This window comes from Gopherus evgoodei, chromosome 3, assembly GCF_007399415.2.
Source record: "Gopherus evgoodei ecotype Sinaloan lineage chromosome 3, rGopEvg1_v1.p, whole genome shotgun sequence".
NCBI lineage: Eukaryota > Metazoa > Chordata > Testudines > Testudinidae > Gopherus > Gopherus evgoodei.
The window spans coordinates 92,224,084-92,250,949 of NC_044324.1; the positions used below are offsets into that span (position 1 = coordinate 92,224,084).

General features: G+C 43.2%; 1 protein-coding gene across 1 annotated transcript in view; it reads right to left on the minus strand.

Annotated features, from left to right (window-relative positions):
• Positions 1 to 26,866, minus strand: part of SCML4 (Scm polycomb group protein like 4) — a 110,756-nt gene that overhangs the window by 28,344 nt on the left and 55,546 nt on the right. Inside the window, exons 3-5 of the mRNA XM_030554231.1 lie at positions 16,530 to 16,659; positions 12,521 to 12,721; positions 10,235 to 10,429 (exon numbers count right to left, since the gene is read on the minus strand). Of these exons, the coding sequence (XP_030410091.1) occupies positions 10,235 to 10,429; positions 12,521 to 12,721; positions 16,530 to 16,659 (526 nt within the window). The remainder of the gene's footprint in view (positions 1 to 10,234; positions 10,430 to 12,520; positions 12,722 to 16,529; positions 16,660 to 26,866) is intronic.

Consider the following 26,866-nt stretch of genomic DNA (forward strand, 5'->3'; position numbering starts at 1 on the left):
CATGAAATATTTTACACATTGTTTTAGGAATGGGAGATTCATATTTAACTTTCATTTAACTCATTTGAAAATAAAGAACTTGCTGATATTTTACATTCAAACTGCTTCAAAAGAATGAAAAAAAAATTCCAAGAAAATCTTAAAAATCCTAACAAGTTGAAACAAATATAACCATAAGCATGAAATTCTACATCTTACTAGGATTCTAGATATATTTTACACTCATTCTGCACATCTGGACATGTAAGACATAAATTAAAATGCTTGTCTCGTATATTTTTGTTCATAGTGGCTGCTATCTCATCCATCACACTCTGGGCACTTACTCTAATCATTTCATCCAAATTCTTTGTTGACCCATTTTGAATTATGTGTTATCAAAAACAGATTTATCTAGATTCCTTTGGAAAGGCCCATTCCATATTTGGCTCCTTTGCCCTGATCTCAGCATCAGTAACATTTTGATTCTGCTGTAAATCATCTTGCACTGGAACCAGGTGACTCCAAGCCATTGCTCTGAAAGTACTGTTTGTTCAATAATGCAAGTCACTCATGTTCCCTTTCAGTTGTTTTTAGTGGCACTTGCTAGAAGAAGAGAGATCAACAAGGCTCCAGCCTTCAGCATGTGATGGGTCTTATTCAGAGGGGACGGTTTGTTTGCAGTGTGAGCATGGATGCAGTAATCCAGAGGAGAATGAGAAATGTTTCTTCTCGGGCTGACTGCTGGAAGGAGGTTTTTCACATCATTTGACACAGTTCCGAGGAAGTGGGAGCAACTCCATTACTGGGCATGCACATGAGTTTCAATTTCAAACATAGCTGAAAGTGTTGGTCTTTCCTGAGCTAAGTAAGAGAAGCCATTTATTCATGTCTGAATACTGATAACACCATAGCAGAATTTTCAGAAGCCTCCTCAATCCATCACTGAGTTAGCAAACATACTCTCATAGATGTTAGAGATCCAAAATATCTTCTGGGTCAAGTTCCTCCTTGGTGGAACTACATAGTTGTCAGTGGATTTACACTGGGTGAATCTAACCTGCTGGATCAGCCTCTCCCTCCCCCTGCCAAAGATGGATTTATTCCCCATTATACCTTTACTAGTGTTTTGTCCAGTTCAGTTTTAAAGGTCGCAGACAATGGGACTTCTACTGCCTGCAATGGGAGACTATCAACAACCTAACAGATTACTCTATAGGGAAACTTCTCTTGATTCTGTATTTTAATTTTCTGTTACTTAACTTCATCTAAGAATTCCTCTCCCTCCTTGGTATTTTTGAGAGACAAGTTCACAAGTAACAAATACTCAACATTTGCAGCTCTCGCTGCTCCTTCACCAAGTCATCACCTTAAATGTTATGTCCAGAAAGCAAGACTGTGCATAAAGATCAATTTCTGTTCCATCTAAATGAAGGGTATAAATGACTTATCACTGTAACATAACACCCCCTCACTGAAATACAGTCAATCAGTTCTTGAAAGGGGAGAGAGGTTGTGCGGGGTGGATAATGTCATACTCCCTTTTTTCAGAGCTGCTGGTTGTGAAAAGAAAGAAAAGAGCCTGAGAATACAAATGCTTTCCCCCTCTACCCCAATTCAAGCACTGTGATCAATCCAAGCCCCCCTCCCCCTCCTCAAAGAAAAAACAACTTTAAGATTAGGCAAATGTTTTATATTAGTTTGGCTGTGGTTGGGCGGCTCGCACAAGCCTTCATTCCTACTTTAAATGTGACCGTAATATTTTATTTAGCATTTAAGGGATAATGTTCATGGTAGAGGAATATATGAGGCAATAAATGGCCTTTGCAGGTAATTAAACACTGAAGCCAAGCTGAAGCTACTGATAACCATAAAAGCCATTTATTTTGAGCATACGCTAAAACCATGAGCACTGCTCCTAGTGCATGACAGGACAAGATTTAACAAGCCACAACACTGGCAAGAGAAAACACTGTGTTTTTCATGGCCTTTGAGGGTTTGAAATTTCTGTGCCTCTGTTTATTCAGTATCTCCTGTGTCACTTTGAGGACAAGATTTCCATAATAATTTAGATAGTAAGAATATTCCTTAGCTCTTATTCAGTGTTCTTCATCCACAGTGCTCAAAGGGCTTTTCAAAGGAAGGCGAGAATCATTACTCTCATTTGACAGATGAGGACAGAGGCCCAGAGACATGAAGAAACTTGCCCCTGATCAGCCAGCAGGCCAATGGCAGAGCCAGGGATAGAATCCTGTCTCCTGACTCGCACTCCAGTGCTCTTTCCACTGGACCACAGAACTACTTTGATTGCTATACCGCGTTCTGTGCAAGGCTTATAGAGTGTTTACAAAGAGAGGAGCAATCCGCCCCCCCCCTTGCAGCTAGTGAGAGGTCTTTTGCAGGTGAAGTGGTATTGTTTTGCTAGTGCCTGATGTAGGCAGCACAATATAGGGTACAAACATCCCTTGCACAGTACAGATCTCTGGTCCACAGGTATTTTTCCAGACCATTGGCATGGCAAGGACCCGAAAAGAGTAAGGGCAAATTCAATAAGAACAAATGCAAAGTACTCCATTTAGGAAGGAACCGTCAGTTGCACATGTACAAAATGGGAAATGACTGTCGAGGAAGGAGTACTGCGGAAGGGATCTGGGGGTTACAGTTGACCACAAGCTAAATATATGAATCGACAGTGTAACGCTGTTGCAAAAAACGTGAACATTGTTCTGGGATGTATTAGCAGGAGTGCTGTAATCAGTACACGAGAAGTAATTCTTCCACTTTACTCTGCACTGATTAGCCTCAACTGGAGTATTGTGTCCAGTTCTGGGTGCCACATTTCAGGAAGGATGTGGACAAACTGGAAAAAGTCTAGAGAAGAGCGACAAAAATAATTAAAGAAAACATGATCTGAGAGGGAAAATTGGAAAAATTGGGTTTGTTTAGTTTGGAAAAGAGAAGACTGAGGGAGGACATGACAACAGTTTTCAAATACGTAAAAGGTTGTTACAAGGAGTAAGGAGAAAAATGTTTTTCTTAACCTCTGAGGATAGGACAAGAAGCAATGGGCTTAAAGCAAGAGAGGTTTAGGTTGGACATTAGGAAAAACTGTCAGGGTGGCTAAGCACTGGAATAAATTGCCTGGGGAGGTTGTGGAATCTCCTTCATTGGAGATTTTTAAGAACAGGTTGGACAATCATCTTTCAGGAATGGTCTAGATAATATTTAGTCCTGCCATGAGGCAGGGGACTGGACAAGATAACCTCTCACGGTCCCTTCCAGTCCTATGATTCTAAATCTGGAAGATTCACTGTTCACAGATCCTCCTATCCCTTCCTTGGGGAGAAGGATCAGCAGCGGCCATAGGGAGAAGTGAGGAATTGTCTCTTGCCCCTCATTTAAATGCAGCCACCCCTGGGGTAGAACACAGCAGTCATTTGATAGCATAGTACAACACAAGACAAAAAGAGTAAACAAATTAAATATGCAGTTGAATTTGGAGGGGAATTTCAGGAAGTCAAACACAGCTGGCAGGTTTGAAAGTAGCTACTAGGGTTAACACTCCAGATTTTGTCAAAGGTGCCTTTGGAATATCAATGAACACATGTGGTCAGAACTTCATCCAAAAGATGGTACCTCCAGAAAGCCAATGCTGCTTAACATTGCAAGGGGCATCAGGTCAGGAATGACTCAAGGGGGGGGATATTGACACCTTCTGTTTCACCAGCACAACTTCCTGCAGTACACCTGGGAGTTCTTTGGAGATCAGCCATTCAAGAACTTACCTAAGCCTATGCTCACTTCCCATGTGAAACCTAATGGAATCAGAACACAGAGTGATGTGGCTGTGGGACATATTATTGGTAGTATTGCAGTAGCACCTGTGAGGCTTGAGAGGGCTAGAACCTGGGTTTGCTAGTCTCTTGGCAACTGGTGCATCCAAGCCACCCATTGATAACTCTGGCAGTGCAGTGATTGACAGGTTGTGAGCTTTGTGGGCCCAAGAACTATAGGATGGGCTATCCATAAAGGACCTGACTGGCAGTGCTCCTGGAGTCCTTGATTGGTCCAGGTGTACTACTTAAACCTGGCGGGGACACCAGGAAGTTGTCTGTGCAACTAGGTGGATTCCCAGCCAGCTGCTGTGACAGACCCTGCTCCTTTGCCTTGTTTCTGGTTCCTGGCCTTTGGTTCCAGCTCCGGCTCTGGTTTCTAGGTTCTGGTTCTGACCCTCAGCTCTGGTTCTTGTCCCCTGGTTCCAGCTCCACCCACTCAATCTGACTGCTCACACTATGGCTGTGATAGTGGCCCAAGAAGGAGCAGTGCCCCATTGTGCTAGGCCCTGTTCGCACAGGAAGACATGATCTCCTCCCCAATGTCTCACAGTCTAATTCACAAGGCAACAAATGATTGTAACAAACAGTATGGGTTATGAAGAAGATGAGGGTGGCAACGGTAAGAATAGGCACAGGGGCTAGCTATGAATAGGATCTCATGGTTCTGGGTTCTCAGACATTTAAAACATTGTACATGATATATGCTTAAATAAATATATCAACAATTCCCACCAGGCCTTTATGTAGCCATTAGCATTTGGTAGCTGACTGTGAGCATGAGCAAATAGGCAGGGTTGAAAGGTGACTACTGCATGATGTCAGTGGATTAATGACTGGATGCAATAGCAGATTCTCCTCTCTCTCCTGCCGATGTAACTCAAGAATAACCCATATGGGTTACATTCATTGGCGCACAAAGGCTAAAAGGCACACGCAGTTTTAAAAGAAAGACCATCTAGATTCCAAACCGGATAACGGAAACCATGAAAAACATTGCTGCTTTGCATGATGTCCTATGGCATTTTATTATGGGAATTTCACCTTCGATGTGAAATTCACACAGGTGTACAGGGCCTTGCACAATCCCTCTGCACTAAGGACAAGGTATTATCATGACGAGTGCAGGGGGAGCTACATCAGAAGTAGCTACAGAGTTTGGGGAGAGGGATTGGTCTCTGCATTGCACATAACAGAGGAGGTCTCTGTACTTGCTCTGCTGCAAAGATGCAGAAGGAGGGGTTAGTAACTGGTCAGAGGAAGGTTCATAAGAGACATAAGTACAGCAGGCCAAGCTCTGCTCCTACTTAAACCAGTGTAAATTTGGAGTCAAGTATCAGAGGGGTAGCCATGTTAGTCTGGATCTGTAAAAGCAGCAAAGAATCCTGTGACACCTTATAGACTAACAGACGTTTTGGAGCATGAGCTTTCGTGGGTGAATACTCACTTCGTCAGAGGCATGTAGTGTGTACATGCATCTGATGAAGTGGGTATTCGCCCACGAAAGCTCATGCTCCAAAACGTCTGTTAGTCTATAAGGTGCCACAGGATTCTTTGCTGCTTTTGTAAATTTGGAGTTGTTCTACTGATGGCAATGGAGTGATTGAGGATTCACACTGCTATCAATGGGAGTAGTAGTTGGTCAATTGGCTCTTTGTAGGTGTGGCATGAGGGGCTGTGGTCACTTATCCAGTTCACAGACTGGAGTAGCAGCTGCATTTCAGCTCCCTTCGCTGGCTAAGGGTTGACAGGGTAGTCTTCACCATCCCCAACGTCTCTCCTACACTTCATAGGCTTTATGTGGCTAAAGTCAATTTCTCATTAAATGCTTTAATGTGTTTTATGAGTCTGGACAATAATCTTGTAAATGAGTTTCCAAAACCAATAATAACTGACTGTAGCAAGGATATATACACTGAGGTACTTAGTACAGTACAGTATGTGCCACCTCATTCAATCAAAATGCCGACTTACACAAGACCATCGACATGTATTATGCATTGATTCCCCAGTTTCACCAAAATCCTGTTTCATGGTGTCTCCTGGAACGTATGGCTGAGTGGGATTGGGCTGCACTGCCATTCCATAGGAAAGTAATCTTTTCACTTATAGCAATGACATAACATGCTGCCACTATATGGATTCCTCATGCTATGAAGTGACAAAATAATCCCTTCAGTGGCTCATCATTATCCATTTACCCCACACATAACAGAGCCTGAGCTACAACGACAGCATTTGCAAAGGGAGTAGCATGGCTGGAATAGTCTGCCACTCGCACTCAGGCTGAGTAGTACCAGGAAATGAATGGGACCGGTAGCACAGTAAGCTGCTATTCAAAGTGAGAAAGGATGGCAGAATTTGGATCACAGTTCTTCAGTCAGAACAGAGCCAGTGCTACGCATAAGCAGATGAAGCAATTGCTTAGGGCCACGAGCAGCTCAAGAACCACCCCCCAATTAATTATTAGTATGTGTTGCATGTGTGTGTGTGTGTGTGTGTGTGTGTGTGTGAAATATTCCTGCTTAGGGCCCCCAGTGGGCTAGCACTGGCACTGGCAGAAACCACGGCCACACTAAATAAACAAACCCTGCCCTGGTGCTGACTGGCTAAGAGACAAAAAATTATCCTGAATGCCCAAGAAAAAAATATTAAAGAAACAAAACTATATGTTATAATCAATCATTCTTTAATACTGGATTCAAAGCTGCGTTGCCACTCGTCACATCTACAGGGCAAACACTGTGGAGGGGGGGAGCGGATGATGTTTCTTATCAGTTGTTCACTCCTAAATGGCTGAAAGTGATTGATGTGAAGCTGATATTAGCCATTCCAAACTAATAGCACCAGGTTGATGTATAATAGCGCTATGCTTTGTCAGATTCGCTTGTTGCATGGCAAGCACCTGACTTAATGTGACTTCAGATGAAAAATGAAGGTAGTGGAATAGTCATTGATTATAGAACCTTTCACCTCTAGTTCACTTGTTCCCATCCAAACCAGGCTGTTAGTGACAGAGACTTGTTACCACCTGGTGTCTCTTCCTCGTGAAATGAGAGGGCTATCTCTGTCCAGTTCCTAGTAGACAGATCTCCACATTACAAAAACCAGCATCACAATCAGACCCCCTTAGTGATAGCCTAAGCAGAGAGGCTAAGGACTGCATGGACATGAGATTCTCTCCCCTTGAGTTGGTGTCTCCAAGCCAGAAGTGATTTGAATGGGTCACTGTGGGGAACCTCACACTGCTGCTGCCCCACCAGTTCAGTAGCTAACGATAAGCGTTTGCTTCCCAGCTCTGTTCACCGGGCATCTTTCATAAACATTAACTGCACTTTAAAAAGGGAAGGAAAATTCATGTAGGTGACAGACCAATGACTGCCCCCAATGGTCTAATAGATTATGACAGGAGATGTGATATGAGATCACTGCGGCATTGTCATTGCAAAATTCACCGATGTCGATAGTCGTGTTAGGAAAATATTTTTGAACAAACTGAGGTTTGGAATTGTGGCTTCCAGGGGATTTTCTATGCTGCCTTTTGACATGTTATGACATTTGCACAAGGTGAGGTACAGTAGAATTAGCCTGTAATTGACACTCAATTTAATCATAAATGTAAGTTCTGTCTCATTTTATTTCTGTTAACCTTATGGAAAAAGAAATTCTTTCCCCTCTTGGGGCTATTCACTCAGAACAGCCTCATGATCTACTCTGCAGTCAGAATGTGCAGCCAGATTCTGAAGTGACACTCCTCATTGACTGCCAATTGAGCACTAAGGCCAACACAAGTTCAGGGTGAAAAATGGCACTTCAAATAGTCCTTCAGAGACGGCAGATTATGGCCCAGGTGTTTTGTCAGTCATTTAGAATGAGAGAGTCTCTACCGTTACAGGACAAATGTCCTAAACTGGATGCCTAACCTTTGGTTCCTGAATCCACATTCAGGCTTGTGATTAAAAGCGGCCTCATGTTCAGAGGAGCTGAGCCCTCCAGTTCCCACTGATTTCCCACCTACCTGGCTCTCATCATTGTAGCCTACACTTCTCTGTATGTTGCTTTTCCTGCTATGCCCCTTGGTGTGTAAATGACACTCATTTGACACACTCACTGCCTCAATGCATTTACATTCCCTTACTATTTGCACTTGTTTCCTGAACACACTATGGGTATGGCTACATTTGGAATTTCAAAGCGCTGCCAAGTGTAGTCAGAGCGGCAGCGTTGGGAGAGAGCTCTCCCAGCGCTGCATGTAAACCACATCCCTTACGGGTGTAGCGTGCAGCGCTGGGAGCCACGCTCCCAGCGCTGCTACCCTGATTACACTGACGCTTTACAGCGCTGTATCTTGCAGCACTCAGGGGGGTGTTTTTTCACACCCCAGTTGCAGCGCTGTAAAGTGTGAGTGTAGCCAAGCCCTATGTCTGATGTTTTAGAGGGGTAGCTGTATTAGTCTGTATCAGCAAAAACAACAAGGAGTCCTTGTGGCACCTTAGAGACTAACGAGTTTACAGCTGGTCTGAATTTGGTGCTCATAATTATGCTCAGTTTGGCCACAGATACTGGTTCACATGGGATATCAGAGGAGACTTTGCAGTGCTGGCTTTGGGAAGGATGAGAGGAACTTCGCTAGTGCAGGTAAAGACAAAGGAAAGCAAGCTCTGCAGGGCCGCTATGTTCCCCACCCCATGCAGGTGGGAGAGAGGGGAATGGCATGGGGAGGGAGTAGCTGTGCTGGTGAATGCACATGGCACTGTGTATAGACCTTGTGCAGTTTACTCTCTCCCTCTAGCAGTGAGTGGATCCAGAGGGAGAGCAGTCACAGGTCCCCTCCCCGGCTGCTCTTGAGGCAATGTAACAGCATGCTGCTCCTTATTCTGGACTTGTGGCAAAGCCGTGACTGACCCCTATATCTAATGCAGCCAGTGTTTTCCGAAGCAGCTGCTACAAAATGACATTGTAAAGAGGATGCAGAGAGTACAAAATAGCCACATCTAATGAATTGTAGCCTTCCATCAGAAACAGACTTTCCACACAAAGCCTCCAGGCAGCAGGCCTTCGACTACTATACAAATGTCCAGGATTCACAGGTACATTAGGGGTGCTGGAAATGCCTTATTCTGAGCAGGACAATACCACCTTTCAATGTTTGGTTTCCTAAATCTCTTCCCCCATAATATGTGGCTTCAGAGTGAGGTGACAGCTGTATCAGTTTTCCAGAAAAGTCTGCTCCTGCATGGATTGTGCACTGCAAACTCCCACTAGCATGGTGTGTAAAGAAGGCAGGGTTAGGGTCTTCCTGAGGAATGAGTGATTTGGGGGTCATAACTGTGGACGCTATAGCATTCTTCTCACAATTGCAGATATGTAACTCCGATGTGTAGACCAGGCCTAAGACAGAGGGGGTGGGGTGTTCCTTAGTCATGCTTGCAGCCTCGGGGACTCTGCAGCATAGTGGGTGTGATCAGAGTCAGTTTGAAAAGAGACAGCTCAAAGCAAGTTTTGTCTTTTTTTTTTTTTTTTAGGGAGCAGCAGGTTTTGTTTCTCTGTTTTGGGCTTCTTGTCTGTTCTGAATTGTAAGAAATAAAGTAGTGTTACATTGCAACTTTCCGGCAAGAGTATCCTATGTTTTTATTTAAGTTCTCTCTTTGTAGGCTGTGAAGCATAACACCTCCCTTAAAACACATAGCATCTGCAAGACCTAGCAATATTAAATCATCAAGCACTCTGCGTGTGTGTGCGTGCGCGCACACGCATGCGCATTGCTTGATGTTTTGGTTTTCAATGCATCGTTTGTTTGGTCTATATCTTCTTTAGATTGTAAGGTGCAGAGACCTTCCTTTTTCTGTTTGTACAGCACTGAGCACATTGCCTGTGCTCGGCAAATAATAAACCAAATTTTTAAAGAATCACAAATCCAATCTAGATTTATACTCACTAGGTATATCTAAAAGTGAGAGAAGTTGGGCCTGATTCTAATCTCAGTTTACGACTATATAAATCCAGAATAGTTCTGTTAAGGTAATGGCATTATCCTGGAGTTATAGTAGGTAACTAATAGGAACCTGGCCCAATGTGTTGGATTGCTTACAAATTGCCACAAGCTATATACAGAATAGCTTTCTTTCCCAGTCTGAGTGGGGGGTAACTAGTGGGGGGTGGAAAAATTTACCAAGGGAGTGCCAGTGATGGAGAATCCACCGATTTTTAAATCAAGATTGGATGTTTTCATAAAAGATCTGTTGTAGGGATTAGTCTGGGGGAGTTCTACAGCCTGTGTTATACAGGAGGTCAGACTAGATTATCACAACGGTCTTTTCTGGCCTTGGAATCGATGAGAGTTATCTTCTGGCTGAGCACTGGAAAGCCTCATTTTTATTGGTCCTCATCACATCTTTAACAGCAGTTGAATCAAAACCCACCTGACTCCAGCCTTCCATTCTCATACTGCGTTGGGTTTCCAGAGGTGCTGCTGTACTGTGGGAAAGGCTGATTACTGAAGAGGTTGTCACACAGGAGGCTGCGGCAGAGCTTCTTGAGGAAGCGCAGGACATAGCCAATGCTGTTCACTACTGGCAGGCTCAGGAGGTGCTGCTTCCCATCAAACGAAGCAGAAACTAAAAAGAAAGTGAGGACAATTCAGTGCACTCAACGATGCATGGGAGCAAAACAGTCTGAGAGGTCTTTTTAATGGTGCATGAAAATGGTTCCAGGCAATGTTTGTTTTGGTTGCATAGAATATTTTCCATAGAGAGGGATCTGAACCACAACCCTAGATCCAGATCCAAATTTTGCAGCTGGCCCTGACCTTTGTAATGGACTAACCTCAAACGCTAGTCCTGCCAGGACTTTGACGAAGATCAGATCTGAAGACGAACTTTGTGGCTCAAGTAGTGGAAAGTGGGGGGCACGCTGGGATTGGGAAGCATTTGAAGAAAATATTTATGTAAAGGAGTTAGGCTGGAAGGAGGCGAAGTCTACAGCCCGAAATTGTGTTGGAAGCCTCACTCAACTTCCTGTCAGAAGGAGGCAAGTGGGTGGTGAGCTTCCTGGATAAGGGCTTCAAGTCTCCTAGATCCAGGAAGTTCATCTGCTGAGATGCCTCCAAGAAAAGGGCAAAGGTTCCCACTCTGCTTCCCGGTGGAAGGACTTGTGTTCCTCTGTTTGTTGGATGCTTCTTACTGGGAGTGGGAGATGATGGGCCAGATCCTCTGCTGATGTAAATCAGCATAGCTCCATGGACTTCAATGGAGCTGTGTCAATTTATATCAGTTGAAGTTCTGACCCAATATCATTTTTTAAGAGTAGAAACAACTATGATGCCATTTGTTCCTAATGGTCACTCCTGTCCCTTTTCTGTTGCTGCTGGGAGGGAAAGAAGAGAAAAAATATCTGAATAAGGTTTTCAGCTTTGGTACTTGAGTTTGATTCTAATCAGAAGACCCGAGTCTAATGAATTGTTCAGTTCTGGCCCATAGGGTGATTCCCCCAGTAATGTTAATGAGAATCATGCTCACGCAAGGAGAGAAGAATAAATGAACAGTAGAAACCTCACACTACACTGCACTGCTCACTGCTGATTTGCATGTTTTCAGGAATGAGTTAGAATAATTTGCTGAGTGTATCTGGGTTCTCTCAAGAAAGCTGTAGCTGGAGTTAAAGTGCCCAAAAGGGAAACAAAAGGAGGAGGGAGGAATCATTATGCTGCCCAGCAGAACAGAGATCTAGGTCACAAAGCAGAGGGAAAGTCTCAGTGGTAGGGCAAAGCTGGGGTGGTCCTTGCAATGCAGGTTGGACTAGATCCAGAGTGATTTCAGCCTTACTGCTTGCTTGCAGCTCTCTATCTTCAGGAGCTCATTTGAAAATTATTATTTTTATTTTATTCCCTTGTTCCAAAGCAACAACCTAAACCTCCTGCTATATAAAAAGTATTCATGCTAAGCCTTCCGTTCACAGTGATCTCTGCTTTCAGCTGCCCCAGACATGGACCCAAATTCTAGTCTCTATCCTTCATTGGAGTTCCATGGATGTGGCTGAGAGCAGATCTGTCCCATGGATAGTACACAGAGGGCAATCTTGTACCAATGAAGTCAATGGGTGTTTTACCGAGGAGTAGTATTTGACCCACCCATAATGCATATAGCTTAAACAAATGGATAATGCTGTGTGTCACCGTACAATTAAATTTAATACACAGTCTGTGTTAGTCCAATCCTTTTGTTTCCCCTGTATTGCTTCTTTTCCCACTGTTTGATTAAAAAAACCCTCTTGAACCAGGAAAAAAAGTGAGAAGACAAAGGGAAACTAATTTAAAAATGAGATAGGAAATTGAAGTTCTTTTGATATTTGATTTTTAATGACTGCTTTGTTGGGCCAAACAAATGACATTTTCAAACACATGATGTGTTCTGTCAATAACAAGAACTAGCTTCCAAGCTAGTTCTACAAGAACTGTAATCACTTAATAGCATTCCAAAAACAGATACTGTTGTCTCTTGCTCCAATATACTGTATACCTGGGGCCTAATTCTAATCTCAAATCTGTACAATTCTATCGACTTCAGTAGAGTTACTCCTAACTTCTGTGGGTGGAAATGAGGCGGGGCTGATGATTTGAATAACGCTGATATGATCTTGAGATTTAAAAGAAAGGTTATGATTTTATAGCACTTTCAGATTTATTGCAAAGCCTTTTTTCAATGTTTTACCTGACACCATCTCGCCTCCATAGCCCTGCTTGACAAGTGAGAAGACAGTCTTTTGCTGATGTGCGCAGTCAATGCATGCCTGAACTGCCTGCTGTAGGACCATGGAAGGTCTTTCAGGGCCAAAGTGATCTGGAAGCTGTTGCACTTTTTTCCTGTCAAGGTATGGCCCCATGTTTGCCTGTTTGTTGACGTAAATGCAGACTGTAGACACAAAATCCCAACACAGTCGTTAAAAGATATTCACATCACAACCAACCCTGTTTTCTGGTTTTGTATATTTCATGATATTTAATTAAGATTCCTTTCCAGTGTGAAATATCATGATGCGCAGTGACACAAATTACTAAATGCTGCTGGTTTTACGCCCATTGGATGAGTAAAGCAAGTAGAAATTGGCCCTGTATTATATTTGGATAAGTGATGGCAAGTCACCTGCAGTTAAGGAAGTTACTGAAAAAACTGCTGAGTCATGTGTGATACTAAAAATGTCATGCTGTGCAAAATTCTGTCTCTGTGCCTGCTCACAGAGACTGTCATAGACTCCTGAGCTCAAATGCCACGTTCTTCTTCCTGATTGTGTCATATGAAAAGTTTCTCACTTAGAGTGAAATTAAGCCTGGAGTTTAGAAGCCCCACAGGAAGGCCCTCTGCACCATTTAAGATCTGCAGTGGGGCTGTGTATGGGAAAGAGAGTGCAGGCCAGCTAGCAATATGATCTGTACACCTCAGGCGGTCATGCATGCAAGCCTCAGAAAGGTGTTGCTAGGGGCGATTTCTGGGCAGAGTGGGGGCACGAGTAGGTCCTGGGGTTGTGTACACAAACTGCTATCCTGCAACAGGCACTGGGAGATTTACATGTTGAGCCTTTCCGAAGCAGAAGTGAAGCGAACTGCTGACTGTGCTGCCTCCAAGCTCCTCAGGAACCATCATACCCTGCAAAGGCAGAATAGTTCACTCCACACACTGGGATGCTACCATCCCAAGCCCTCAGAGAAGCGAGGGCAAAAGTTTGCCCCTATATTGAAAATGTTTAGAATAGAGAACTAGAGAATATGGATAACAGTAACTGGATGGGTAGCTGCCCAATAGAGGGCACTGCTGGGACTAAAACTGTATGTAGGCAGCAGCACGTTGAACCGTTCTGCAGCACCGTTTTGTAAAATGTATAACGGAGTTAGGGGGCCCAGCTATACCAAGATAATCCTTGTTAACACCTGGCTAGCAGGAGCCTTGTTTAAGTATGCGGGAGGTTATCTCAGTTTCAGGGTGACTATAGATGAGCTCGTGGTGAGTAAGACAAGGCCTGGGTAAGTCTGAAGTAAGATATATTATAATAGCTGACTGAGTGTGCTAGAGCTGTCATCTTCCAGGCAATATAACATCATCCTCTGACAGAAATCGGATATGTGACAACAAATATCAAACATAGCGGAGGACTTGGTGACAGCTGTGTAATGTTGGAAGTAACGTACAGTTTGCATCACCATAATGAAAATCTAGTTCTAATGTCACAGTGCACTCTAACGGTTATGATATAGCCACTCATATTGAACAGGAAGGCCTCCAGCAATAAATCCTGGGCAAATCTGAATATAATAGCAATAATACTTAACACTACATAGTGCTTTATATCTTCAAAGTGCTGTAGAAAGATGCAATATAATTAAAAATATAAGCAGCGTGTATGAGCTGTGGAGAGCTCTTAGACTGTAGATTTACTAACCAAATACAACATAAGATATAATACAGTGGTCCCCAAACTTTTCAGGGTCGTGCCCCCCCCTTACCCCTGTCCATGCCCCCTCTGGAGCTGAGGCTGGGAGCAGGGCTGTGGCTTCTGGGGTGGAGGGAGAGTGCAGACAGGGATAATGGGGCTGCGGTCAGGGCTGAGGCTGGAGGTGGGGCCAGGGCTAGGAATGGAGCCCTGGCCAGGAGCTGAGGCTGGGGGTGGGGCCGGTAGTGGGGCCGTGGCCAGGTGTGGAGCTGTGGCCGGGCCCTGATTGGGGGCTGAGGCTGGGGGCAGGGCCAGAGCCAGGGCCAGGGCCAGGAGCTGGGGCCCCAGTTGGGGGCAGAGCCAGATCTGGGAGGAGAGCAGGACTGGGTGGCACTCCCCCCCCCCATGGGGGCTGGCCTGGGCCTTGCTTTACCCCCACAAACATTCATCCACTATTGGGGAACCTCTGATAGAATAAGGTGCCCAAACTACTCCTGTTCTTTTTTCTGATAGAATAGAATATCAAGACTTGATTCCTATCTGTGTTTGTGTTTCTGAATTTGGCTCTGGAATCTGTTTCATTTGCCTAAAACCGGATTTGGTCATTTGCAGCACCCCATTCTTGGTCATAAGAATGAATAAGAAGGATTTGGTGGAAGGAGGCCTCTCCTGGATAACATTTAGTCTCCTCACATTTAAGAAACTTAGAGGGATTTTTTCAAAAGGGCATAAATGATTTAGGATAGGGGTTCTCAAACTGGGGATCAGGACCCCTCAAGAGGTCATGAGGTACTATATCAGGGGTCGTGAGCTGTGAGCCTCCACCCCAAAGCCCACTTTGCATCCAGCATTTATAATGGTGTTAAATATATTTAGAAGTGTTTTTAATTTATAAGGGGGTCGCACGCAGAGGCTTGTGATGTGAAAGGGGTCACCAGTACAAAAGTTTGAGAACCACTGATTTAGGAGCTCAAGTTTCATGAACTCTGTTTACAGCAATGTCACAGACTTGAAGAAGTCACTTCACCGTTGTGCCTCTCCTTACCCTTCTGTAAATTAGGAATAGCAAAATCTATCTCACCAAGGTATTTTGAAGCTCTGTTATTTAATATATGTAAAGCACTTTGTGATCCAGAATGTAAGGAACTAAATAAATGCAAAATATTTTATTCTTATTAGAATGCTACCAAAAAAGAAGTGAGGTTTTTCCTTTGCATGCCTGAGCTAAGGAGGATTTTTGGTTTCGTTTATATCTAACATCATCAAATCTTTTTCTGTATCAAAGTCTCAGGAGAAATCCACCCTCCTCCAAATTATGGCCTGCTTCTCCTCTCACTTACATGACTTAAATAGTTACTTCTGATAACTCCAATGTCAGTGGGAAGAGAATCAGGCCCGTATATTCCATAAATCATTAAACCTTGTCAGACAGAAAGGGCCAGACCCTCAGCTGGTATAAATCAGCATAAGTGAGGTTGATGGACCAATGCTGGTTTTCACCAGTTGAGAATCTGACCCAGAGTCCTTAGATCACATTCCTCCCTCTCCAAGAAATGTAAGTTTCTTCTTTTCCCAAAATTAAATTAACAGGTGCCTTAGGTTCACACTACACCACTGATTCCGGTTATTGCTTCATCAATGCCGGTGCATCTCTGATATTAGAAATGCAAGTGTATGGGAGAGGTTGATATATTTATTCATGAGGAATAGGTTTGAGATCTGTTCCAAACCTGGATTAAAAACACAGAAGCAGGACTTTTATACATGTGCCTAAGTCTCCACTTCTCTGTACCTTGTATAGGTATTCACATCTATTCAAAGTGTGCATAAAATGCTACAAAATCAGAATGATACTGTTTACCTGAACTTTGCACAGGGGGAAATGACAATACAAGGTGCAGGGCAAAGGAGAATCAGGCCCCCTGACTCTCTTAGCCAACCCTCAAACTACTCAGTCAAAATGTAAACCTAGGTGCTGGAGCTAGGGGTGCCTCACCCCCTGGCTTGAAGTGGTTTCCATCATACACAGGGTTTACAGTTTGTTTCAAAGGCTCTCAGCACCCCCACTGCACAAATTGTTCCAGCACTCCTGAATGTACAGTCTTATAAAAAATTACAGCTCAGAAAGCAACGTGCTCCATCTCTGCTCTGTGTGTTTAGCAATCAGTTTAGCAGGCAAACATACTAAATCCTTCAGTATGCATTTTGCAGGGATTAAGTTTGCTATAGAAAGCACAAGTATCAAACTACTATATCTGCCCACTGCTTTGCAATGTGGCATTTGATTCAACATACCGGTGAGAGCTTGTGGGGCAGCCGAATTGGGTATTGTAGCTGCATCCTGAGGGATTGAACTAATATCAGGTTCTGGTGTGCTTCTTGGAGGAGAGATTGCTAAGGGAGTCATCAGGACACGAGACTTCAGCTGCAAGACATAACCAATTTGGGTAATGAAAATATGTACAGTGCATTTGATTTGTATCCCACACGTTTCACTTCCGCTGAACTCCCACTTATTAGCAATTTGCTCTCGCATCATTTTACTTCCAGCCAAGAGACGCCTTTCACTCTTTGAAAGATAATGGACTGAAAGAAACTGACATTGATTTGCAATGAGCAGTAACACGTTCAGTAGCAGGATACAATATTATACCCCCACCGTGTACTTATTTACACTTGAGCAAAGTGGGTGTACAATCAAACAGATCACAATGGTCGCATTTTACACACCCTTTACTCGGGTTTAAATAACTAGGCGAGGCTCAAAGCAGCAGAGAATTGGGCTCTTTATCTACATAGTAATTTAGGGCCAAGTTTTGCTCTCAGTTACACAAGTGTAAATCTGGTGCAAAACTCAACGACTCAAGTGAGGCTAATGAAAACAGGATTTGGCTCTTAACATAGTTTATGGGTTAGTGTCATGTTATTACTACCTAGTCAATGTCAATTGTTAAGTAGTTACACTTAGAATCCTGCTAACTTTGTGGTAAGCTTTAGAGACAAAGAGTTCATCTACACAGAAAAACAAGAACTGCCACAGTGAGTCTCAGAGCCCAGGTCAACTGATTCTGGCCCACGGGTCTCACAGTACAGGGCTAAATGTAGCAGTGTAGACAGTCAGGCTTGGACAGGAGCCTGGGTTCTGAAGGCTGGCAAGGGAAGAGGGTTTTTTTTGCTGTGTAGACATATCCATAAGCACCATGAGTATTTACTGTGAAATAATACAGTGCGATTACTCTTACAATACCTGGCAATGTCTATCCAATCAAATGATGGCCGGTTACCTTGTAATTAAAGAGTGCTGGCATGATGATCTATGAGTCCTGAAAGCATCACCCTCATTTTTCTTTTGGTATAGTGAAAAGCTTCAAGAACACATGACTGAATATTGGCTATTTTCCAGCACACAAAAAGGTGAATTCCACATTCTGCATCAGCCAGTTCAAGATGTTCTTACAACTGATTTTTCTTTGTTTTTAATGGACAAACTACAGAATGCTACAGAACAATGGTTTGGGGAAAATTAAACAACTTTCACATCCATACTCATTATAAGGGATGCCACTGCCTATGAACCTTCACTCAAACCAGCTAAGGTGTGCAAAGCATCCTTTAGGTTCTAAAGAAGTTGGTACCATTAGCTGAAACACCAAACTGTGACCAAGATCTTGTGGAGAGAGAGACACTCTTTGAGAAAGGCTTGTCTTGTCCAACAATTCATTGGTAAGATGGGTATCTGCCAATGGTTGCAAATGCCTAAAACAGCGACCACTTCAGTTCATCATGGTGATAAAAACAGCTGGATCAGGAATCTGATCCAAAATCCATGGAAGTCAATAAGAGTCTTTCCATTGTATTTCATGGACTTTGGATCATGCCCCAATTACAGACTCATTCCAATTATCGCTTCAGCAAAGTTATTGCTTCAGCATCTCTTGAGCTCAGTTGTGTAATAATACCACCATCTAGCGCTTATATCGTGCTTTTCATCAGTAGGTCCTAAAGCACTTTACAGAAGAGAGCAGTATCATTTTCATTACTTCCTCACACAACATGCAATCAACCTGTGGAACTCATTGCCAGGGATGTTTTGAAGGCCAAAAGTATAGTTGGGTTCAAAAAAGAATTAGATAACTTCATGGAGGATAGTTGCACCAATGGCTATTGGCCAAGATGGTCGGGGATGCAACCCCATGCTCTGGGTGTCCCTCTGAGTGGTAGAAGCTGGGACTGGATGACAAGGGGTGGATCACTTCATAATTGCCCTGTTCTGTGCATTCCCTCTGAAGCACCTGGCACTGGCCACTGTCAGACAACAATTTATTGGAATAGGTGGATCAGCAGTCAGCCCTAGGATGACTGTTCTTACAACTGTTCTTACAGATGAGAAAACTGAAGCACAAAGAAAGGAAGCAACTGGCCCATGGTCACCCAGAAGCAGAGCTGGGACTAGAACCCATATCTCCTGAATCCTGGGACAGGATTAAGCAAATACTTTTATATTCTCAATTAAAAAATACAACTTATTGTTGCAGTTGGTGCAATTTCTGTTGGAACTATCTACCTGACCCAGCCGGCCATACAGCCAGTCCCCCATCCTTAAAAAACACTTCTTCATGAGGTTTATAAAACCTAGTCCTTCCCTCAAGGGGGACTTGCTCCAGAATGCTTGATACAATATATACCTCATAAAATCAAATCTAAACTTCATCAGGCAGTCACTGTGCTCTTTCTTGTATCCCAGCCCTCTCTGTTGTCTGATTAGACTGTGAGCTCTTTAAAGCAGGGACTTCATCTCATTGCTATCTGGAAAGAAACAAGCTCATTTGTAGTACTATAGAAGAATAATACGATCACGATTACTTAATCCTATTGTGAAGACACAAAGCAAAAGCCCCTGCATTTGGTATTCCTAGTGGCCCCTGGTGAAAAATCAAAACCAGGGGACTGACTAGCACATTCAAAGGAGCTGAAATATTTTTGAGATGATTGCAGAGTTACTATTCCCTACACTCCCCACCCCCCAACCCCAGGTTCATGGGGCAGAAGGATGCGCAAGTGTGGGCATGAGATATTGTATATTAGCATTTTGTACAGTGGCTCAACTAGCTCGTTGATTAAATGGGTTACTGTGATGTTAGTTGTGTCATTATTCATGACAATAAATAATGATCCATATATAGTACTAGAGAGGTGCCTGGTGGTTTATAAACAAGTAAGATGATCAATGGCACTTAAGTCAATGGAGGAAGAGGGGGTTTAAACATATGCTAAAAGTTAAGAATTGGTTAAGTGCTTTGCTGAATCAGGGCCTAATTGTTCAATCCATTTCTGAAGAGTGCTAAGCTCTTGGTCCTAATAAGATCTTGTGGCAATGAGCTCCACAGACTAATTGTTCATTGTTTTAAAAAGCATTTCCTTTACCAGTTTTAAATTTGCTGCGATATCAGGTTATAAAACATGGCAGCTCCTGATGTTAAGTCAATGCACAGGTTAGGCCTGCAGGGAGCTAGGCAGAGCAGGTGGTTCAATCTGGCCCATTCTTTAGTAGCATTATGCGCAGTTCAAGACTTAGAGAATCTTTGGGTGTTAAAATTAGAATTGAGAAAGTCTGCTCAGAGCCACTGGTAATTTTTAAACCATTAAAATCAATGGCTGTGGAAGGGGGGAGGATAAGCCTTGAAAAGTCTTAAGCTGGAGCTTGTTTGGCTTTTGCAAAATGTGGTGAGTCAAAAAGTGAAATTGTTAGTTTATCCATGGTAGTGTGGGTTGATGCTACAAAACTTACAGGGTCCCTCACGCTGGAGTTCTGTGCTCCTCTCAGTTAGGATTGCCAGCTGTCTAATTGCACAAATCCAAACACCCTTGCCCCACCCCTGCCATGCCCCAGCTCCAAGGCCCCGCCCCTTCCTCAAGGTCCCGCTCCCCACTCTGTCTCCCCCACCCTCATTCACGTGCGCCTATGAGCCAGTGGGATGTGCTGGTTGCTTCCCGGAGCTGCATGGAGCCAGGACAGGCAGGGAGGCTGCCTTAGCCCCACTGTGCGGCAGACTGGACTTTTAGTGGCTATTAAAATCTCCCAGGGTGGTTACAGTAGCCACCGGGAGATCAGTTCAGATTCCAGGAGACTCTCAGCCAATCCAGGAGGGTTGGCAACTCTATTCAGTCCGATTTGGTTTGTTTGTTTTTGTTTCGGAGAAGAGGCACCTAAAAGTGGTACTTTATTTGCGGTTTGGCTGTTTGTCCTTCTTAGTGACTCACAGCAGGCTGGGCTCAAACTTGACTCACACGCACTAGTCGCCCCAAGCCCTCAAGAATTCAAGTCTCCTGAATCACTTTAACAGGAGCCCTTTGTGAGGTGAGCACTGCAGATCTGTCAGCTTATGTGACTTAGTGGCACATTCTTGGCCTTCTTTTAAGTTTTCTTCTGCACCTTCATCCTAGTCGGTGCAGATGAGGCTGGTGCTCAAGAGCAAATAAACAGGTACTAGACCGCTGTGAGCTCACTAGTTTGGAAGCCTCTTCTTTCAGTTTTAGTAAACAGTTTTCTGCAAATCTAATTAAAACTGAATTTGCACGAAAGCATCCACGTTCAAATAAATGCCACTTCTAGGAGGGAGGGAAGGGGGAAATTTTATACTTAGACCATAATAAAGTAATGGCAGGATTACAGGAGATGACATAGTAACAGTGCTGCTGAAGCTTAAATGCCTTTGGAGACTGAATATCTCAGTCTGAGTTACTGCTGTCCATGAGTTTCTGAATATTTAATACCAACACTCTTCTTATTTTGGGCTGACTCTGTTCTACCGGAAATCTAACCAAACCCATGATGGACAGTGAGTTTGTGAAGAAAATAGGGCAGATATGGAAGAAAAATGAAAAACAGAGTGAGCCAGACAGTCAGAGCAAATGTGTTGAAATGGTGTAGAATATATGGAAAATCCTCCCTGTAAATCATTCAGATATGTTTTATGTACAGAGTCAAAATGAAAAGCTCATGAATGATTTGTGGGAATATAGCTAACCATGCCCCAACCACTATGACAATGGACTAGTGGAAACGTCAGAGCAAATGATTCAGGGGCAGGCTGTTCAGTAGTTAAACCAATCCAATAGATGATACAGTATGTAAATTAGATCCATGCCCCGATCGTATATTTCTTATTCACGCATAAGTGTCATTGATGTCAGTGAGCATTTTACATAAGTGGTACTGTACATTTAGCCTTAAAGAAAGGCACTGGGTTGAGTCACGTGGTGTTTTATTAATATAGCTAACCCATTACTTATGCTACCATATGCTGAGAATTAAGACCGAAAGAGAGGGATAGCATTCTTAGTTTTCTGGGCAGATTCTCTGTTACAATGTAGAATGCTCCAATGGATCCTGAGCCAATCCAGCCAATTCGGATTAGAGCAGGCTTCAGACTTCTCCAGCATGCGCTGCTCCCAGAAGCCATCTGCAGTATGCTCCTCTCCTCTGGCCCACTCACATGCGCAAGCACAACAAAGACATAGCTGAGGTTCTGGCCCAAAATATGTATTGTTACTAATGTTCGGTACAAAGGAACAAATTTTCCAGAGCTTTTTTCGGGGATGGAGCTAACGTTTTGCTATTGGTTTTAACGAGGTCAGGATTTGACCAGTTGAAACCAATGGACGTTTAGCTTGAGTAATGTTTATAGGACTGGATCCTTTGTACACAAAGGAGGAAATCCTGTCCCCATAGAAATCAGGGAGAGTTTTATCATTGACTTCACTGGGGCCAAGATTTCACCTAAAAAGTCTACACATACAAAAGCATGCAGTCTATTTTGTCAAAAGTCTGTCTATCTATCTTAAGTACTTACATGCCCTCCCAGCCATGGTATCTGAGCACCTCACAATCCTTGCAACTCATCTCTGAGGTACAGAAGAGCTATTATCCCTTTTTTACAGATGGGAAACTGAGGCACAGCCAGACTAAGGGTAACATTTTAAAAAATGCCTAAGTGACTTAGGAGTCTAAGTGCCATTTTCAAAAGTGATCTAGGCAATCAGAAGCCTTAGGGTATGTCTACACTGCAATTAGACTGCTGTGGTTCACTTGATTTGGACTCGGGCTGAGGGGTTGTTTAACTGCAGTGTAGACCTATGGGCTCAAGCTGCAGCCGGAGTTCTGGGACCCTCCCACCTTGCAGAGTCCTAGAGCCAGGGTTCCATCCTGAGCCCAAATGTCTACACTACAATTAAACAGCCCTGCAGCCTGAGCCAACTGGCCTGGGTCAGTCACAGGTTTTTAATAGCAGTCTAAACATACCCTATGTTCCATTGCCTTTCAGTGAGACTTCAGCTTTTAAATGGCTTTTAAAAATGGAATTTAGGCTGCTAAGTCACTTTGGTACCTTGGAAAGTGCTACCCTAAGTGACTTGCCCAAGGTCACGCAGGAAGGTTGTAGCACAGCAGAGAATTAAACCTGGGTCTCCTGACTCTCAGTCCAGAACCCTTAATGAGGGACCGTCCTCCCTAAACTTCTGGCTTTCATTTTGGACACTTCGGTGATACATTTTTCCTCTAGGAATTCCTACTCTTTGAAGAACAAGGGAAGCAAATTTATACCCCCTTCTAAGTAATTGCAAGAGCCTATTTCTACAACTTTGCCTCACATTGCCTCACTTATGCTCATGAGTTGTCCTGTTGGTTTCAGTGAGATCATACACATGAATAAGTGCTATTCAGTAATCATGAAAGGTTGCAGAACTGGGCTTTATGGCTGTAATTCTGCAACTGGTTCCGCCAAGGTGGTACCTGTTCCCACGTGGAGGCTTCCTGAAGTCAATGGGGCTCATTGACTAAATAGGTTCAAGGATCCACCTTTGTCAATTTGACTGTGGGATCAGGGCCCATGCTTGTTACACAAACTAGAGATATTGCCAGAGGTCTTCAACTAGAAGGTAATGAAAACTAGAGCTGGGAGAAATTTTTTCAGCGAATAGTAAATTAGACGAAAAGTGTGTTTTTCGGACGCCAAAACTATTTGCAAATTTGGGTTTGAATCAGGTGAATAATTTTGTACAGGAAAAAAAAAGATTTATTTTAAAAGTCAAAACAGTGTGTTGCAGCCATTTTGAAACACAATATTTTGACTTTTTGTTTCAAAATGTTTCATTCAGAAAGAAAAAGAGTTTAGAACAGGAGGAAAACATCTGATGAAATCTTAGAACAAGAGCGATGCAGAACGTGCAGTGTCTCAGGGAGAAAATCTCACTTGATGATGGGGCATGTTGACATGGGGCATGGGACTTTCGAAACACGTTTACACTAAAAGGAAATAGCTGTCTATGTAAAAAGAGTCCATGGGTCATTAGGTTCTATATTGTGTATGATAAAATGTCTGTTGTTCAAATCTCAGTCAAAAATATATTTGAATCCAGGCTGTAAATTCATAGTTTGCTAAAATTCAGAAAGCATTTGTCCATCTGTTCTGTAATAATGCAGCTCGCTGGTTGCTATATAGATAGAGTTGGTTGTCTGCCATTTGGGCATGGAGTCGCTTTTAAAAATGCATAGAAGTCTCATGGTATCAGAAAGTCATACAATTTGAGAGCTAATTAAATCAAGCAAGAGCTACACATCACAAGATGTAATCTTTGACTGGTGTTCAGAGTGTGTTTTTATTGAGAGCTGCGCACTTCAGCAGAGGACATCGTATACACAGAGTCTTAGCAGAAGCATTGCGTTGGTGTGCAAATCCTATAAAGCAAATAAATAGCACGAAGCCAGATGTGTTGAATGTTACCAGTTGTGAATGTCAACTTTGGAAACTTAAGCCAGCAGCTATTTCTGTCTTTCCCACATCAAGAAATAGCATTGTCCCTAAAGATGCCAGTCACACACACTGGAGGCCAGAAATGATTGCGTAAAAGCAGATCCCATAAATAATGAATCATCTCCAAGCTTTTCTTTCTTCTCCTAATGCTGCCAGCAAATGTGGAGCCACTGAGACCCAGGGGAGGGAATGGTTTTTGCCAGACCATCCTCCGCTAATTATGTAAAACTCTTATTGATGCTCAATCAGAATGGAGGAGCAGATCAATGGGACTATGATAATTTATACAGCTAAGGATCTGTCCCTGAAGGTGTCACTGCATGAAAAGTGCTGAGGACTTGGACAGAGTAATGAGACTCCTCAACTCCCATGCAAGTGAATGGAGATTGGAAGGAGAAATAAAGGAATGCTAAGGCACTAGTCTAGAATTTGGGAAACCCAGGTGCAATTCCCTGTTCCTCCAGAGGCCATCTGTATCATCATGGGGAAGTCACGTAGCCTCTCTGTGCCTCCACTTCCCATCTGTGAAATGGGCATATTGACACTTCTCTACTTCACAGCAGTGTTGTGAGGATAAATACATTAAAGATGATGTGGTGCACATTTGCTGCAGTGATGCAAGCCAGACAAATACATATAATAAATAGAATGCTCAATGCCTTGGAGAATCAGTACATAAAGATGATTTGAAACAAGTCTATTTGATTTCTTTTGGCTGCAGCAATGCTTTACATCTCTTGGGGACAAAACTCTCCCTTCAATAAGGTTGGAGGCAATGAAGAGCCAATTTTTTTTAACTTTTGGATTGGCTACATTATATATTTCCTAACTGCAGTGCGACTGCTACTCACTTTGCAGTTCCATTGTTTCAGATCCTGTTATTGTTTCCATCTCTTTGCTGAAAGTGTTCTGTATTTAGTAAAACTACAGTCCGAGGAGGGGAAGGACTAGGATGAAGAAATAGATTCTCCAGAACATTTTCAGATTAAAGTTGAAATGCAGTGCCACAGTACTAAGAAATGGGAGCCAGCTAGTGTAACGGTAGCAGCAGGAGGCCTGGATTCTGTTTCCAACTCTGTACACAAACTTGTTGTGATACTTGGGCAAATAATTTAATCAGCTTGTGACTCAGTTTCTCCATCTGTAAAGCAGAGTTATTATTATCAAAGCACTGGAAAGCATTTGGAGATTTTTGGTATAAACATACTGCAAGGGTGCAAATGTTGCTACTAATAAATACTTAGCATAAAACAACCAAAAAGTTCCAGTTCCAGGATACTGACATAATACACTGGTATTTATTATGCACCCTTTTGGCACCACATAAATAATAACTCTTAAATAAAACAATAAATAGTGTATTGGAAAATGGCTAGTTATTCTGTATTAAAATAAATAAATCACAACATCTTATAGTAATTGTTCAAAACACTACTACTTGTAATAATGTTGCTACAGTATTTTGGATGGTTACTATAGAATCCTTCAGTATTTCCAAAGCAGACACCAAAGCCTGTAATTGAGCTGGATGTGTGTTTAATGCTACTTTGTCATTCGCTTACATTATTCACAAGGATGTTAATAATGTGAAATCTTAAAAGGTGAATGGGAACATTGTTTATGGGAACTGGGTACAGGACTTGGGAGATGTTCTCTAGCCATTCGTGAATCTGTTTTTAGTGTGTGTGCGCGTGCGCACGCAGCACCCAGAACTCTGGATGGCCACTTAAAAATCTGAATCAATCGCATGAGGGGACAGTGAAAAATCAGGTGTTGGATGTGTGGTGAGGGCAGGGAGAAGACAGCAAAAGAAGGAGAAAGTATCAGTGGCCGGAGAGAGAGGCCCTGGAGATGGTGCAAGGTGCTATGGTAAGATTAGTATGGGAGGAAGGAGAAAATTCTCCACATCTAGTAAGGCAAATCCTGGGAAGGGATTGCAAGATGGATGGATGGGGAAGACGAGGAAGGTGTCATAGAATTATAAGACTGGAAGGAATCTCAGGAGGTCATCTAGTCCAGTCCCCTGCACTCATGGCAGGACTAAGTATTATCTAGCCATTCATAGTCATAGGAACAAGGTAGAACATGGCAGAGAGGGAGGAGACTGGATATTAGGGGCCATCAAAGGGAGGGGGGCCCTAAAACTAGGCAGTTTCAGATTAAGGCATGATGCTTGGATTTTTGCCAGGCCCTGTGGTTTGAGGGCAGCCTCCTGAAGCATTGGGTCTGAGCAACAGGCAGCACAGCACACGACTGATTGCTACTGGCTGGGCACCTGTGGCTAGAAGAGGACCCTATGAGGAGCCAATGCACCACAGTGCCCTCAACCCCTCACATCAAACATTGGTGAGGTCTGACAGAAGGCAGTAGGCAAGCAGTAGCAGAGGGTACAGATCTTCCAGATCTTCCCCTTCCCTCTTTTAGGTTCTGATTCAGTAACACCCTTAAGCATGTGTCTAACTTTAAGCACATGAGTTGTCCCACTGAATTCAATGTTAGGCACATACTTAAGTTCTTTCTGAACTGGGCTCTGAAGTCAACAGGAATCCTTCCAATGGGGTATGGATCAGGCCCCTGGTGCCTTAGACTGTAAGCATTTCAAAGCAGGGATTGTCATGGGGCACAATGGGGCCCCAGCTTGATTGAGGTGTCTCAGTGTTAAATAACAGAAGAGGCACATGTAATGAGAGGTTGAATAACATTATTCAGGAAGCCTTGGGGAGGCGTAGAAGACAAAGGATTTCCTACTGTAGGTGGGATCTTTGGTGCATAGGTGTAACAGGCTAGCAGTGTTACCTGGCCTTGTTATCATTTGTTGTC